General features: G+C 44.9%; 1 protein-coding gene across 8 annotated transcripts in view; it reads right to left on the bottom strand.

Annotated features, from left to right (window-relative positions):
• The window catches only part of SPR (G protein-coupled sex peptide receptor), a 352,892-nt gene that overhangs the window by 13,493 nt on the left and 322,483 nt on the right, over positions 1–16,916 (bottom strand). The window contains exon 4 of one of the 8 annotated variants that reach the window (XM_077668289.1): positions 14,227–16,254. The exons of the other annotated variants lie outside the window; for them this stretch is intronic. Coding sequence (XP_077524415.1) covers positions 15,095–16,254 — 1,160 coding nt within the window. The 3' untranslated portion in view covers positions 14,227–15,094. Of the gene's footprint in view, positions 1–14,226; positions 16,255–16,916 lie in introns of those variants that run through there. 8 annotated transcript variants of the gene reach the window in all.

Raw genomic sequence — 16,916 nt, 5'->3', positions numbered from 1 at the left:
CTCATGCCCACCCCTCATGTAATACGCCTGCGCATGGGTCTTTGAGGCATTGAAAATAAATAAATAAATAAATAAATAAATAAATAAATAAATAAATAAATAAATAAATAAATAAATAAATAAATAAATAAATAAATAAATAAACATAACAGCCGTGCTGAGTGTTGAAAGCGGTCGAGCTCTAAGAGTTCATTTTATTTCGCTGTTTGTAACATGAGAAACGACAGATTTCGCTGTCTTAATGTAATATAATTTCATAGCGTAGTTGGTTAGAGTCGAACAAAAATAGTTGCAAACCAGACATCGGTGTAGGAAGAATGTTATTTACAATGAGGGTGCGTACATAGAAGGTCGTAAAAGACGCAACAATGCCCAAGCGTCGCGATATAAAGGGACAAAATATGAATCTCAAGCGCAACCCGTTTGTGGACAAATACACACTGTATATTTTCCAGGTACACTGTCGTCGCTTCCTCATTCTTGATAAAACTTTTAAAAGTATCTGATGATGATGCGAATGGTAAAATGAGACGCATGAGCCACTTTCTCATTAGTTTTACAACGGAGATGATGTTGAGAATATGATATTAGTGCAGATGACTTCGTGCCTGAGTACAGTTTTGACATACACGCGAGGAATTTACATTTAGAGGATCACTGAGGACAGCTTCATCCAGTAGTTTTTTTCAATAAAAATTGATTCTCTGTCCAGTTATGAATATGTTGACGTTTTTCCGGCCGAAAAAGACACGGTTATCACAGAAAAAGCTTGGATAATAAATCATTCGCCAATCTATTTAAACTGATGAAGTCCTTGCCACAGCTTTGAGGTGAATGGTGGAGTAAGCGCAGCCTCTCGGATAAGCGCAGAAATATCGGTGTCGACGCGTGCATTTCACTTACGAAAGCGGTCGGTAACGGGTTTCTCGTGTACTTCATTTTTTGGTCTCTTCTAGCATGTAACAGCTGCGTTTCAGAGGCCTTTTTGTGACAACAATGCGGTACCATATCGGTACAGGCCAACTTCTAGCCGTCTTCAGTGTCTTTTTAATATCGGGACCTTCCCCTTTTTTTTCACAGCAGCGCCTACGAAGAACCACTGGGTACTCTTTATGTCACCGCTTTTGTGAAAGCTTCGCCAGGCGGCGTATCTCAGATGATATTACACAATATTCACCGGTGAAATTGTCTAAAGAATATCAGGCAGTCAGAGCGCAGAAAAAAACTGCGAGGTAAATGCATGGATACACATTCGCACTGAAGATCTGCTTTTGTCTCCGAAGGAAAGGCCTCTCATAAGCTCTTGTACAATGCATTATTTAAACTACGAGAAGCTTTTGGAAGCTTGTGGCTTCTTTCTAAGCAAACTAATCTTCCAAGTGCCTGTAGGTTGGCCTCTTCTGACGCAGAAGCCGCCTAAAGTCAGCCAAGAATTTTGTAAAATGATATGCATAACCATAAACGGTATTCTTTGATGCGTATGGCTAGGGAGACTTCTTATTCTGACCTTCTCCCAAGTGGCATAGGTGGCATATGGGATAAAAAAATGGGCTAACAGTGGCGTTGGGGGAAATTTAGAAGCGCTTGTATATGCCTTTATAAAGAAGGTCTACAGGCTTTTATAGCTTTATAGGCATTTAGGCTATTTTTGTCTATAGATAATAGACTATCTATAGACCAAAGTCTAAAACAATTTCAATTTTCTTTTCCTATAGATAACCTATAGGCTATTTACTGTGTAAGTCTGTAAGGCTTTCAATATCCTTTGTCTATAGACATTCTGTAGACTTTCGAAGTCTACAACGCTTTCGATTTACATTTCTCCATCGGCAATCTATAGACTACCTTTAGGCTAAAGTCTATCACAATTCCAATTTCCTATTGCCTATAGATAGTCCGTAGACTTTCCTTCGAATAAAGTCTATCACAATTCTGATTTCCTTTGGTCTACAGCTAATCTATAGACAGCCTTTCGACTGTCCTTAACAATTTAAATTTTTTTGCCTGTTCGAAGTCCATAGATAGTACATACTGTTCATAAGAAGGCCAGTTGGGCGAATCACTGCTGATGTCTCTGCCAGCTATCTTAGGGATAATATGCTACAGCTGCATTGGGTGATCATAGCCACAGATCGGTAAATGCCCTCCTTTTATCTTTTCCTCCCTCACCCTTACTTTTGAATCCATGACCCTGCCTCACCATCACTTCGAAAAGCTTGATGGCCCTCCGTCGCCCTCACCCTCACTCTCACTAATAGTCCCAAAAGTCGATATTTTTTTCTAGTTGGTGACTACTGGCGGTATTAGTGAGCATTAAACATATAAGGTAAGCCCTCAAGGCACTGTTGAACAAAAGGCTAGATGCTTATCCTGGGGTGTGTGCGTGCGTGTGTGTGTTATTTAAGCTAATACGTGAGACAAAACCGTCACAGCTACGAGTTGAGTCACCAAAATATCACTCTGCATTTAGCTCTGGCGCACAATGCATGCGCACATGTGAACTGCACTCATATCATTTCACTGTTATCTAAATGCACTGCTAAAATTAGTCAGCGCATTGTTGTCTCCGTGTGCAAAAACTAATATACGCCAAGATTATTTAGAAAACAACGTAGTAGCATTTACGACGACAGTTACAATAAGTGCTATGCACAGAATAGTCTGAGAGCAAGGAACGTTTTTCGGTCCCTTATTACCATTCCTCGATGACAATAGCATTGGATCTTATAAGTGAATTTCACTGCTCCTAATCTCCCGTAATTTCGTTTGGCTGGCTGCATACTCTTCTGATGGAGCTTCCACGCGCACGGAATGAAGATGCTGAAGACTACGTTTCCAGTCCACAGCGCGAGAGACTGCCAGTTTAGGAAGAGGCCATCATCATCATCATCATCATCATCATCATCATCATCATCATCATCATCATCATCATCATCATCATCATCATCATCATCATCAACAACAACAACACGCGTCAACGCGGGTAGGTGACGAAAATGACGACATTGCAAGCACAGCTCGAGAGTGTGGCAGTTCGAACAGGCAAGATGTTAAGATTTCTGCCAAATGATTGTTCTTCTGAGGGAAGTGTGTGAACGGACCGACTTTAAATGGAACGAGACTGTCTGATCCGGCAGTGACTCAGAGGCTGACGGAGATCCAACTTTGTGCAGACTCCGTCCTCTTTGAGACTTGTAGTTTTTGTGCTAGGCTCTTGAATAGTCCGATCCTGACGAAGGTCCCGCTTGGTGTAAACTTCGGCCTGCTTGAGAGTTTGAGTTGGTAGCTTTATCTGGGAGCACCTGCTGACCGCTTTGTAACATCCGCATTTCCTTTTGCCCTGTTATGTATTCCCTATTATGTATAAGTGTTTTACCACTCATATAATACCCTCAAACTGAGGGCCCTTGAGGGTGTCCTCAATAAATAAAAAAATAACTAAATAATTGGGCATAGTTGAGCAAGCGTCATTTCCGCCCGTCGCAACGTGTCGTCAGGTCAGCAAACAAGCGGGAACATCATCGATGAAGGACAGCAACATTGTCGCATCATTTAACCTCACTACTTGCTACGGTGAATTTCTATCAACACGAGCTGCTTCCAATAACACTAATACGAGCTTTGTATTCGCAGTGCACTCAAGATACCGAATGGCGGGAACTATTGCATAACCAGTGGCAGCACCAAAAAAAAAATCATGGCAAAAACATGATCACAACGCGAGACATTCTTTACGCGTCGAGATAGAGATGGTCGAACTAGAGACGCCAATACAATCATCAACATTCATCTTAAATCCGCTGGTTCAGGCAGACAAGGCCAAATTTAATATCTCGACGTTGCCGTGATTTCCACGCGTCGGCACACATTTCCTCATTAACGTGCACTTCTTTACTTTATGCTTGTCGCGAAGGCCGTTCGCTGGGTTATTCATGAGTTTTTTTTCTTCCATAAGCGCTGGGAAAAAAAAAGCGCACGCACCTGCACACCCTGTTTTGCTTGAACGTCTCGAACGGCTGCTGGTTCGCTTGTGCGGTTTCGTTTCAACTTGATACCGCAGTGCATGAAACCTAACCTGAATGCGGAATGCGCGCTCCGGAGAGATGTGCGTTTCACCGCGTTCAAAACTGAACGCTGCCTTCATTCGTAGCGCATTAAGTTCAAATAAGAGAAGCCTCAGAACAAGAGAATGCAACACAATAAGAGGACGCTTGCTTACACAAAGCAAGCACGATAAAAAAAGAAGCGTATAATCGCATCACTTTTATCTTGTCGAGCGCCTATTGCTCGTGATTCCCACGTGCGATTCGGGGACAAAGCACATCGGTCTTGCTTTCTCGTCTCAGGTTTGCTTCATTTCATGAAAAAAAAAAAAATTATTCTCTCTGAAGGCACCGCGCACCAGCTGCGGAGACTGGACGCCATCATCCGGGCTAGGGTATTTAAAAAATCCGCGATTGATGCAAACATAGCAAATTCAAAGTAACCGAAGATTATCTCTCCAGTGAGGCTCGAACTTTGTAGCTTCGCAGTTTTGTTAGCCATATGCGCTAAGCAGCGGATGTTACGATTATTTGTTTTAAGAGGAAAATTAAACTAAAGCCTATATTCTGGAACGTAAGGAGGAGGAGGAGAAAACATTAAGAGCATAAATACTGGGTGGGTTCAGTAGAAGAACCCATTGGCCGCCATCATAATCCGGCCCCTCTCAACTAGCAATTTCTGGTCGAGGGGACTGTGGCTACGAAGGGGGCTGCCTCTGTGTGGGTCTGAGCCCCGGTAGTTTAATAGCTTCCCTTGCTTATTTGTAAAAGAACGAGTTATTTTATGCTCACTGTAGCTTCAATGTAGGTATCGTTGAACGATTCCAATTATGAGTTATTCCACTAGACAGTAAAAGCAATACAGAACCGACACGCATCGTCTTTTCTCCTTACGTTGCGGTTAAGAGAAAAGCGGTCTAATGCGAAGGTGGGTGAGAAGCAGGCTGGCGACCAGGCGGTAGGCGACTATGGGATAGGTTCTAGGAATAGCGGGGGAGGGTTAGTAGTAGAGTTCGCAGATAGAAATAATTTACGGATCATGAATACCTTCTTCCGCAAACGAGAGAACAGGAAGTGGACCTGGAAGAACACTAATGGTCAGTCTAAAAATGAAATTGGTTTAATACTATGCGCTCACCCTGGTATCCTGCAGGATGTGGATGTCCACGGAAAGGTGCGTTATAGCGACCACAGAATGGTAAGGTCTCGAATTAGCTTGGACTTGAAGAGAGAACGGAAGAAGCTAGTGGAGAGGAAGTCCATTAACGAGCTAGCCGTAAGAGGGAAAATAGAGGAATTCAGGATATCCCTGCAGAACAGATATTCAACTTTAACCGAGGAAGACGATCTTAATGCTGATACAATGAACGATAATCTGACAGCTATCAATACGGAGTGCGCAGTAGAAGTAGGCGGTAGGACAGTTCGACAGGATACCGCCAAGCTATCTCAGGAGGGGAAAAATCTGCTAAGAAACGTCAAAGCATGAGGGTGTCTAACCCTACAGACAGAATATAACTAGTAGAGCTATCGAAGTTAATAAATAAGCGCAAGGTAGCCAACATAAGGAAGTTTAATCTGGAGAAAATTGAGCATGCTCTAAAGAACGGAGGCAGCCTAAAAGCGGTGAAGAGGAAACTAGGCATAGGTCAAAACCAGATGTATGCGTTTAGAGACAAAGAGGGCAATGTCGTCAGCAATATGGATGAGATAGTTAAATTAGCCAAAGAGTTCTACACAAATATATGCAGTAACCAATGTAATCAGAACGTTAATGATAGAGACAGTAGCGCACAGAAATTCGTCAACCCGCCAGTAACGAAAGAGGAAATAAAGCCTTAGGAGCAATGAAAACGGGAAAGCAGCTGGGGAGGATCATGTAACAGCAGATCTGTTGAAAGATGGAGGGCAGATTCTGCTAGAAAAACTAGCCACCTTGTATACGCATTGCCTTATGATCTCGACCGTACCAGAAGATTGGAAGAACGCAAATATAATCTTAATTCCTAAAAAAGGAGGCGCCAATGACTTGAAAAATTACAGACCGATCAGCTTACGGTCGGTTGCCTACAAGGTATTTACTAAGGTAATCGCTAATAGAGTCAGGGCCACCTTAGACTTTAATCAACCATATGATCAAGCAGTCTTTCATAAAGGATATTCTACAATAGATCATATTCACACTGTCAATCAGATGATAGAGAAATGCGCAGAATATAACCAACCCCTATATATAGCCTTCATTGATTACGAGAAAGCATTTGACTCAGTGGAAACCTCAGCAGTCATACAGGCATTGCGGAATCAGGATGTAGATGCGCCTTATGTCAAAATACTGGAAGATATATATAGGAACTGTTCAGCTACCATAGTCCTCCATGAAGTCAGCAATAAAATTCCAATAAGGAAGGGCGTCAGGCAAGGAGACACGATCTCGCCAATGCTGTTCACCGCATGTTTGCAGGAGATATTTCGAGGCCTGAATTGGGAACAGGTGAGGATAAGAGTGAATGAAGAATGCCTGATTAATCTGCGATTCGCTGATGACAATGCCTTGCTGAGTCACTCAGGAGATGAATTGCCAATCATGATCAATGAGTTAGACAGACAAAGCAGTGCGGTGGGTCTAAAAAATAACATGCAGAAAACCAAAGTAATGTTCAACAGTCTAGCAAGGGAACAGCAGTTCACAATTGGCAACGACGAGGTAAAAGTGGTAAAGGTCTACTTAGGGCAGGTAGTGACAGCTGATCCGGATCATGAGAGGCAAATAACTAGAAGGATAAGAATGGGGTGGAGCGCATATGGCAGGTTCGCTCAGATCATGAATAGTGGGTTACCAATATTCCTCAAGAGAAAAGTGTACAACAGCTGTATCTTACCGGTACTCAGCTACACTAGGGGCAGGAACGTGGAAGCTAACGAAAAGGGTTCAGCTTAAGTTAAGGACAGCACAGCGAGCCATATAAAGTAAAATGCTATGCGTAACGTTAAGAGACCGAAAGCGGGCAGAATCGGTGAGGGAACAAACGCATGTTAATGACATCCTAGTCGAAATCAAGAGGAAGAAATGGGCTTGGGCAGGGCATGTACTGAGAAGGCAAGATAACCGCTGGTCCTTAATGGTAACGGAGTGGATTCCAAGAGAAGGCAAGCTTAGCAAGGGGTGGCAGAAGGTTATGTGGGGGGATGAGATTAGGAAGTTTGCTGCGATATAAGGTGGCGCAGCGGGCAAAGGGCAGGGTCATTTGAAGAGGCATGGGAGAGGCCTTTGCCCTGCAGTGGGTATAGTCAGGCTGATGATGATGAGAATAACTCATAATTGGGATCGTTCAACGATATGTACATTGAAGCGAGAGTGAGCATAAAATAACTCGTTCGTTTACAAATAAGCGAAGGAAGCTATTAAGCTACCGAGGCTACAGACACACCAAGAGCCGTTAGACAGAATGCGCAGCACAAGTATCCTTTGCTGCTCTTCGCTGTCGTCGTCTTTGCTGTCTGGACATGTGGAGGAGGCCGCGCCATTTCTCGCGGAGTGGACCTTTTCTCTAGCAACTCGCCCCGCTGGCGCCGACGACGATCTCGGCAGAGCGGTGAGAGCGGTAAGAACGTTCGCATTGTTCCGCTACCTGTACGAAACATGCACACACAAACAATCGCACAAGGGGGCCACAAAGGCGACGAGAGGACGAAAACTTGAGTAAAGATTACGCGCGTACGAGCCTTTCGAAGAAGAAGCACATGTGCAACACGCGTGGTAATGCGAATGATGAGCGCAAGCTATGGAGACATGGCCATGTTTCAATTTCATTATTCATCGCCGATGGCACTCATGCAGGCTGTTCCGGTCTTATTCAAAGTTCAACGTCCATGGAGAGTCCTTGTTCTGCGAAATCCCGCGAGAGGGGCGGAAGAAAACGGGCAGAGAGGTAGAAATTGTGCAGTTCTACTTTAGAGCCCCCCACCCACTCCTGAAGCTCCCGTAGAGGTACCTGGCCACGGGCACTGCTACACTTGCACACGATCTGAGGTAATAGGCATGGACAGCCCCTCAAACTCGCAAGGGCGTCCGCTTCGAAAAGCAGAACATGTCAAAGCCCCTCGGCTCACTGCTGGGTCTGTGGTCATTAATAGGGTCGTCTATCGTAAGCTTTCGTTCGCCCAGTGTTTTACGAATTTCCTTCCCACTTCTTCGCCGTTTTTTGCGTTTCTTCTTTCCCTCCGAAGCCTACCTGTGGCTTTTCGAGCGCGCATCCTTTGTTTTATTTACAACACGGGCGTGGCTACGGAGAAGGCGTGCGGCTCTCCGCCTTTCGCGTTCTCGTGTACCACATTATTGCGGAAACCAAGTCTACACCAGGAACCACCGCCCTAGGGACTAGCGGGAATTCATAACGGGCTGCACAGACAAGAAACAGCCCGGACTACGGGTCGGGACCCGACCGTCATCCTCAGACCATGCCTCTTGCCTTCCCTCACCGTCACCTCATCATGTTTCCCTCCCTCACCCTCGTCCCTCACCCTCACCTCACCGAGTGAACGCGCTCCATTCTTGAAGCGTACACATGTTGAAAAAGATGAGGATTCAGCATTGCGTGCAGAGGGGAACTCTGCAGGCAGTGACCGCAACTATGGCTAGAGTCCTCCAACTCCTTCGCTATTTCGGGAATATAAAAAAATATTGAGTGAGGACAATGACACACCCTCCAGTATATTGTTTTTAAGGAGCCTTGAAAGGCTCCTATTTGTTACACCGTAGCGTAGATTGCGCGCAGAAATAAAGAACATTTAATGCTAACAGGTAAATCGAGGAAAGGCAGCCATTCCCGAAGTATGGGTGATAAATAAAGGATGTGCCCATCTCTCAGAGGCACCGTTGGAAGAGTCTCAAGGCGCGATTAAGATCTACCATTTATACCTTTGCCGCTTGCATTCACATGAATAACTGCTGCAGCGCAACAGTCACAAGGCCAGTATTTTTAGAGGGAAGCCTCTAATTCACGACCACACCTGCAAAAGTTAGGCCTTGTTGAATGCCTTGACCTTGACCTTGAATGAATAAATAAGCGAAATGAATATCGCCACGAGTGGGTTTCGAACACGCGGCGGCGCGAGCAGGTAATCTCCTCGGTCCACTGCACGAGAGCACTATGCGACCGCCGCAGCCAATCACGCCTCGTGTTAAACTGCAACACACTCTCGCGCTGTGCACTGCACATCGTCTTCAACTTCCATCTGCAGAGTGAACGGATCAGATCAGCTTGACCTCGAACTGAGCTTTATTACCTTGAATTTAATGTCGTCGCCAGATGTGCCGACGACCCGGAAAGCAAACCCATGAGCCAATGAGGCGAAGCACATGCTTTCGCCCGTCTACTCGGTTTAACTAAATTGAAACCGTGCCATTTTTTTACGTTCCACCCCGCATGCCTGCTGCTTCGGTGCCGATGATAACTGATGTCGCTCATACCTGTTTTCTAAACACAAACACAAAAAAGAACTTATGCTATGCAACTTTCTAGTTATTATTCGAAACGTGTGCCACGTACTAGTCAGCGGGAGACGCACCGCGTATCGGCAATAAAGCAGTAAGGTTTCAATTTTATTTCTTGAAAACTATACGGTTTTCAAAGCGTGAGTGCAGAATTCAAGCTTATAAACTATTTGCCCACAGTACTGTTGATGCCAGAACAAGCTACAAACGGATTGCGTGCCAATGGTAAATATGCAACCATGAAATGCAATTTTGTTTGACGTTTTTCGGAGGGACGCCGGAAAATAATTCAGGCAATTCGGGCTGCAAGCAACTGTGTGCGCGGGTAGGTAGGTGTCGTCGGCGTGTTCTTTAGTAGATTACGTTTATAACGAAATGCAACTTAATCCTCAACTCATCGTAAACTTACACGGTGATGTTTTATTGATTTGCTCGCCTAAACCACTCTAAGCAGAGGTGTGAGTGCAGAACAGATTGCTTGCGCAGCGATCTACTTCCTATCCTCGTTTGTGAGCGGCATTATAAGCAGCGGAATCCATCGGGTTCTGTGCTACTATGTTGTTCCTAAGCTTCCTAACGCGCGCATTAGGCAGTCGGTGAGGAACTCGTGATGGTATGCGGCTGGTCGCGAGCTACATATGTCCCGGCTTTTTCGCGCTGCAAGGCGCGGCCAGAAAAATCGCTTAGCCCGTGAATGACAACCGAAACGGGACCATGTGTTAGATGGCGCCCTATGACCCAGATTTACTTGGCGCCTCCTGAAACGCACATTCTCATTCTGAGCTGGATTGCGTTTTCTTTTTTTAATATTTGTCTTATCGCCTGTCCGGACCCCGGACTGCTGCTTATTGAGGGTTGTGCGTCGCTCGTTACGTGTAGCCGCTCGGACAGTGACGCTTGGCCAGAGATGTTTTCTAACGCTATAGACTGGAGCACGGGATGTTCGTCAAACTTGCCGTCAGGCGGCGCGGGAGGAATGCTAATAGTGTGATCCCTGAATGAAAGTCGCTGCTGGCGCCAACGGCCAGCGTGCACAGACATCACGAAGAAGCTATAGACGAGCTGCATCCCGTCTCCCCTTTTGTTGCGCATGTATGGATCCGAGCCGCTGGCCTGCGCGCTCTTCGCTTTGAAAACTGAGTAAAGGTCGCATCGACAAGATACGGCTTACATTTGCGTTCGAGAAGCGCCGTCCTGAACCCGGCTCACTCATGCACAAATATCTTCAACAGCCTTTGTGCGAGAGGCACAGTATGCGTTTCTCATCTCAGGTGGCGACAATTTGGAAACGACAGTGTAACTCGGCGCTTATATCCGCAAACAAATGCGATTCAGTTCACACTGTGTTAATATGGCAGCGCCTGCGGTCGAAGAAATTCTTTCCTTGAAACAGTTCCCATCTGGAGCAATTTTGTTGCTTTCGTTTACTTTCAAGCAGCCTGATGTGAGGTTACTTGCATGCAAGAATCACCTCTTTGCTGCTCTGCTCGGACTATACTTGAAGGAAAAGCTAAGTGAATTTCAGGCGTATTGCATCATGACAATAATACGTTTGTTCTGTAAAGCTCGCGTATGGTTTTTAAGTTCCGCAGCTGTAGCCGGAATGTGGTGCTTGAGTTTTTCTGTATAATGCACGCGGCATGTAAGCGCTGCAACCCGCTTGCTTTTACAACTAAAAGCTTGCGTATGTATTGCAAGGATCTTATGTTTTCCAATGCAAAACTGGTGCACCAGTTCGCAGTCTGCCTCGTAGGTTTTGCATGGCTTGTACCAGTTTGAGTATCTGCGTACGTACCAGGTTTCACGCATTGTATTGTTGAAGGCGCTTGTTTAATAGCGGGCATAACAATAAATTCTGCAATATTCTCTGTTCGGACTCCTGTGTAAGGTGCATTCAATATGCATTTTATGGGGGTGCCATTCTAAAAAGATAGTAATGAGTCAATATGAATCTGCGTCACAATTCTTCGTAGTCTTCTGTTCCAATATGAAAGGAATGCTATACAGAGATCTGTCTTGGCAGTAGGTATTCAGTGCAGAAGGAGAGCGCAGCAGAAATTATGGGTCTTTGTTACAATTTTTTTATGAAAACAATTTAGAACTTTTCATGCATATTTACTGAAATGATCAAGCTGGCACGTAGGCTGAGTGGTTGTGTACTTCTGCTTGCCCGAAGATGCAGGTTTTATCGGTGCTTCGGCGGTCGCATTTTGATGGAGGCGAAATGCTAAAGGCCCGAGTACTATGTGATGTGAGTGCACGCTAAAGAACCACAGTTGGTCGAAATTATCTACAGACCTTAAGAACACCGTCTCTTTTAGCCTGAGTCGCCCGGGCCGTTGAACCCTATTAAACCAAACCAAAACAATAAAGATTACGTTTATAGAATGGGATTGCCAAGATATTCCTTGGGTTGTAAAGCACGCGTTTGGAGATATAGAATTTTTGTTTTTCAGTTAGCCTTATATAATTTTTGCATTGTTCTGACTAGGTCAACCTGCCCGGATGGTTGACAGCAGATAACTGGCAGCAAGAATGTTTCTGAGCAAACTAGCCCGACCATTACTTTCAACGTTTAATTCTATGATGTGGCAGATTTCTCATGGTACATATATTGCATATTCCCGGCCTGGGTAGCTTAGAAATATACTAAATTTGTAAGTATACTGATCGTCACGACATTTGTTAAAGGCATGTGGTGACTCTTTTTTAACGGTCGTAGACTGTCTATAGACAATTGTCTACTGTAGACTGTCTATAGAGAAAGGTCTGTAAAGGTGCCAAGCCATAAATGTAGAGAATGTTTATAGACAATCTATAGACCTCTGTCTAGTGGATCTGCAGGCTTCTGTCTATAGACTGTCTATGGATCGTCTATAGACTCCGTAGACCTTTCTCTATTAGACTTTCAGTAGACATTTGTCTGTAGATAGCCGAAAGTTTAATGGACACAAGTCGATGTAATCTATAGATGATCTATAGACGACCTATAGACTTCTGTAGACAGAAGTCGACTAAAATTGTTTGGCCATAGATCCTCTGGTGGTCTGGAGACCAGTCTATAGAAGTTGTCTATAAAAAATCTATAGACTTAGTGAACAAAAGTTTATAGATTGTCTATAGACTGTCTAAAATATTTTTTGCAATACATTGCAATGTGAAAAAACAAGCCAACTTACTCAGCAAAACCAGCGATCCCAGCACTGTGTTCTAATGTACATGATTGGTCTAACGCGGGTAAAAATATTTTGCATATCCGCAATGTCTGATGTTGCGGCTGCAAGCATTTTAGAAGGGTGAATCAGAGCAACTTGCAACCAATGATTATTCCCCCCCCCCCCCAAATTAGAATAGAAGCGTAATTTTATGTGTTTTATAGTTGTTTCCTTGTTAGCAGCAAATCTCTATATCTCGAGTGAGGAATAAAATCCCAGAGAAAATTACGATTATGTGGCACCATGAATGCTTTCTTCGGGAACAATCCGTGAGTAGTCATGTATTGTTTCAGAGAGGCGAATGAATTTGACACAGATCGAGCATAATTACGATGTCACATGCTTGATGCTAGAGCGAAATAAAGTTTGTCTCTTGCCAGTAAGATACCAGGCACTTTCGTGTCACTTGTCTCTGTGCAGGAGTCTAATAAATCATTCCGTCTATTTCGCACTAGCATTTCTCAAAGATGGATATAATGCGCGTTCAGTTATAAAAATGAGACATCTGTAAGCCCACTGACGTTGTAGGTAAGGCGTGATTTTAATAATTGTGAAGAAATCTTAACTGTATCGCTATCACGCCATTTATAGCGGAAGCTTTTGTCCGTAGTGCTGTCATCCGCTTCAAAAATGTCAGAGCAATGCTGATGCCGTCGCTCAAGTAAAAATATTTCAACACAGATTGTTGTGGAACCATGGAGGGATAGCTATTCGATAAACGGGGTAAAATATTGTAAGAAACCTGCAGATCACTGAAAGTTTGTAGCTCAGAACTTGATGCAACAAGAGTAATTCACAGAAAACAGTGAGCGCACTCGGCCTTTGGTGATGGTTGCTTCGACATCAGTAAGTGCCAGGACAAAAAGGTAATCGCCTTATGACACCCATCATTTAGTTTGTTTCTGTCAGATAATTTTTCTATAGAACTTTAGCTTTCGTTTGAGTTTTACGGCTCAAGCAGAAGCGGCCATCAGATCTGTTCTGCATATTGCGAACATTCTGCAGAACGCGCTGGGCGACTAAGTCAGTAAACGTGAGCATGCCGGAAATGGAAAGATCAAAATGTATGACATTTTAATGTCAGCAAACCTACCTGTGACGTGCACAAGGAGAAGTCGGCACGCTTAACTCCTGCCACGTAACTGGGGACTCGCCTAATTAGTCCGGAGAAAGGGATGATCGAATTTCTAGCCATTAGCTGCTCTCCTTCGAGCTGTTTTGCGAGCTTCCTTTAAGACTAGAGCACTACACCGTGGTAATCTAAACATGTGACGCCACTGCCTTTGAAATCCATCAAAAATTGTGTAAAATATAATGAACTAGTCCACGACCGCCATCCTCGCTCTGTATTATGTATCCTTTCTACAGTCTACATCAAGAGCGGATTGAGAATTGAATTGTTATAAAAGCGGCAATGGCAACTTTCCATGTAAGCCGAAAGGCAATGCGCCACTCGCAGTACGCAGAGAAGTATGAAAATTCAGTGTAAGAACGTTTCAAACACTGTTCTAGGCATCTTTGACTACGAGGTGAAAGTGTGGAATGAAAAACTGCGCTTCTGTATGAGCAACGTTGGTCGGTTTTTATCCGCCTAAAAGCTATTTACACAATCTGAGTCCTCATATGTGACTAGCATGGCATAAACCTGCGAAACATGTTATTTTTAATGCCTATTTTCTGTCCGCATTAGTTATTTCATTGCACAATAAATACACGTCAAAGCTATTATAGTTAAAAGAAATATTTGCACGTTTCGCTCATACTAAATGTTTTTCTCTCTCTCTGGGAGTCCTGGAGATAATGTCTTTATTGTATTGTGCCTCTGACAAAGACACATTTTTGTCCTCAGCTCAGTTTTCATGGAAGGTATTTCAAATCAAGATTATAATGTCTGGAAAGCCTTTATCAGCCGTGTCGCGCTCTGCTGCTTACGATATATTAAGTTGCCTTTCTGTCTGTATTTTTCATGCTCCAGCACTTACACGCACGGAGCCGCCGCTGTGTAACTGTGGCGACAATGGCTCAGCGGCGGAGCCTAGCTTCACAGGTAAAGTATAAGCGTAATTACTGGCGCCTATTTTAGAAACACTCTCGTGGTTCTCCGCTTAGATGTCAAAATGGCAGGCTGAAGCAATCGGTGTAGCAAGGTGAATCATAATGCTTGCTTTCCGGAGACGTTCAAAACTGTCAAGACGCCACAGTACTGCGATCCTCTCGAAGAGCGCATGCGCTGCTGCCTGGGGCTAACAAACACCTCTGGGAATCCAGCAGTGGTAAATAAGCATGCTCCTGGGTCATCGCGGAGGGCGGCGCGCCTGCCGTGGCAGCGTGGGAAGAGCTCAGAGTAGAGTCTCATTAGCCGACGGTCTGGGACCGTTCATCATCGAGTACCGGGAGGAGCCTTCTCGTCTGCTCACGACCGATCCCATCATGAAGAGATCCTTGAAGGTTTCCCGAAACTGCCTGCTCATTCCGCAGTAGATGGCGAAGTTTACAGGGTAGCTGAGCATGATGAAGAAGTTGGTGAACAGAATGACTATGTTGAGCGAGTCGTACGACACGGCAGGCACGTGCATGGTGTTGATCAGTACGTGGAGGAGAACTGTGACAGCGAGAGGTATTTCAACCAGAAGGAACACAGTGACCACGATGATCAGCATCATGGTGGTGCAGTTGCTGTCCCTCAGTCTTCTGCACTCGCTCTTGCGCCGGTGCTCTTGGAAGAGTCTCAGCCGCTTGTCTCGGGCACGCTTGAGAGCTCTGAAGAGGAGCACGTTCAGCACCACCAGCAGCGTGCACGGGCCCGTGTTGACGAAGACCACCTTGAAGGCGTAGTAGGCGATGTAATAAGCGTGCTCGGCGAAGAGGGTTTTGACCCACGCAGCTGTGTGCATGCTGCAGCCCCACAGGACGCGATCTTCCCAGCGGAATTGGACGTCCTGGAAGGTCCGGTCAAAGAAGCGCGGCAACTGGTGGGCGAAGGCGAGAGCCAGGATCCAGCAGATGGCGCGGGTCACGTTTGGCACAGTGCACCAATCTCGCGCCCGGGCCGGATGACAGACGTAAATATACCGTTGACCCGCTAGCAGCAGCGTCAGCCAAATAGATGTCGTGTGGAAAAAGTTTGGGATCACTTCGTGCATGCTGTTGTAGGCGTAGCACGCGGGCGCTGGCGTCAGAATGCTCTCATAATTTCCCAAGGAGTAGATGTAGAAGTACCAGGGTGACGGCACAAGGAGCGTCATCATGTCGCAGATGGCCATGCCCAGGAGTACGATGTTTGTGGGCGTGCGCATGTGCCGCTGGGAGAGAACCACCACGACGAGTGTGTTGGCGATGATGGTGACGACCAAGAGCAGAGGCATGGCGTAGCCGAGCAGAGGAAGGGTGAACTGTATCGGCGCTTCGCGACTCGTCAGGTTCAGGAGACCGGTCACGTTTTCGGCAGCCAGAGGAGCGGCGGACTTGTTGGCTTCTGACATGCCTTCGACATGTTGTCCTGAAAGGACAAGAAAGCAGTGCTGTAGCCAAGATACTTCACAAAAGCTACCAATGACAGAAGCAATGAATGTTTTGTCAACGTGAAAACATAAGACAAGCGCTCAGCCTTCGCCATTGCCGACATCAGAGTTCAATGACAGTTCAGTGCGTAGCATTAATATACCTTTTGAGACCAGCACGTATTTTGTACTTATTGTGGTACAACTAAACAAACATATAAAACACACCCAGTGACTGACTTTTATTTGCAACTGTCGCGCTTCTATGTAATAAATTCGACGAACACAGATCGGCATTTCTACATTCACACAGTCCTTTCATTAGAGATTAAATATTGTTTTTTTTTTCTAATTATTCCTGTGGACATGATGGCGACGGAAGAAACTGAATGTCTGCATGACTGATCAGTAGTTCCACAACAAACATATTCCAAACAGTAGATCACAGACGATGCGTTGCACCAACTGTAACCGCAATGTATTATTCGTTCCCTTTCCAGATGAAAATTATCGTACCAAAACTTTCATATGCCCGTGCTTTTCATCCCTGTAAAGTGAATTTCCGTCAGCCCAGAGACGTTGCCAGTAAAAGGAAGACAAATTTTGTTGCCGTAGGGAATTCTTTATAAGAACTATCTTCTTTGTACTTCTCTTTAATTCA

Source organism: Amblyomma americanum, chromosome 6 (assembly GCF_052857255.1).
Source record: "Amblyomma americanum isolate KBUSLIRL-KWMA chromosome 6, ASM5285725v1, whole genome shotgun sequence".
Classification (NCBI taxonomy): Eukaryota; Metazoa; Arthropoda; class Arachnida; order Ixodida; family Ixodidae; genus Amblyomma; species Amblyomma americanum.
The sequence above is the reverse complement of the archived record's forward strand: the minus strand, read 5'-3'. Positions and strand labels throughout refer to the sequence as shown.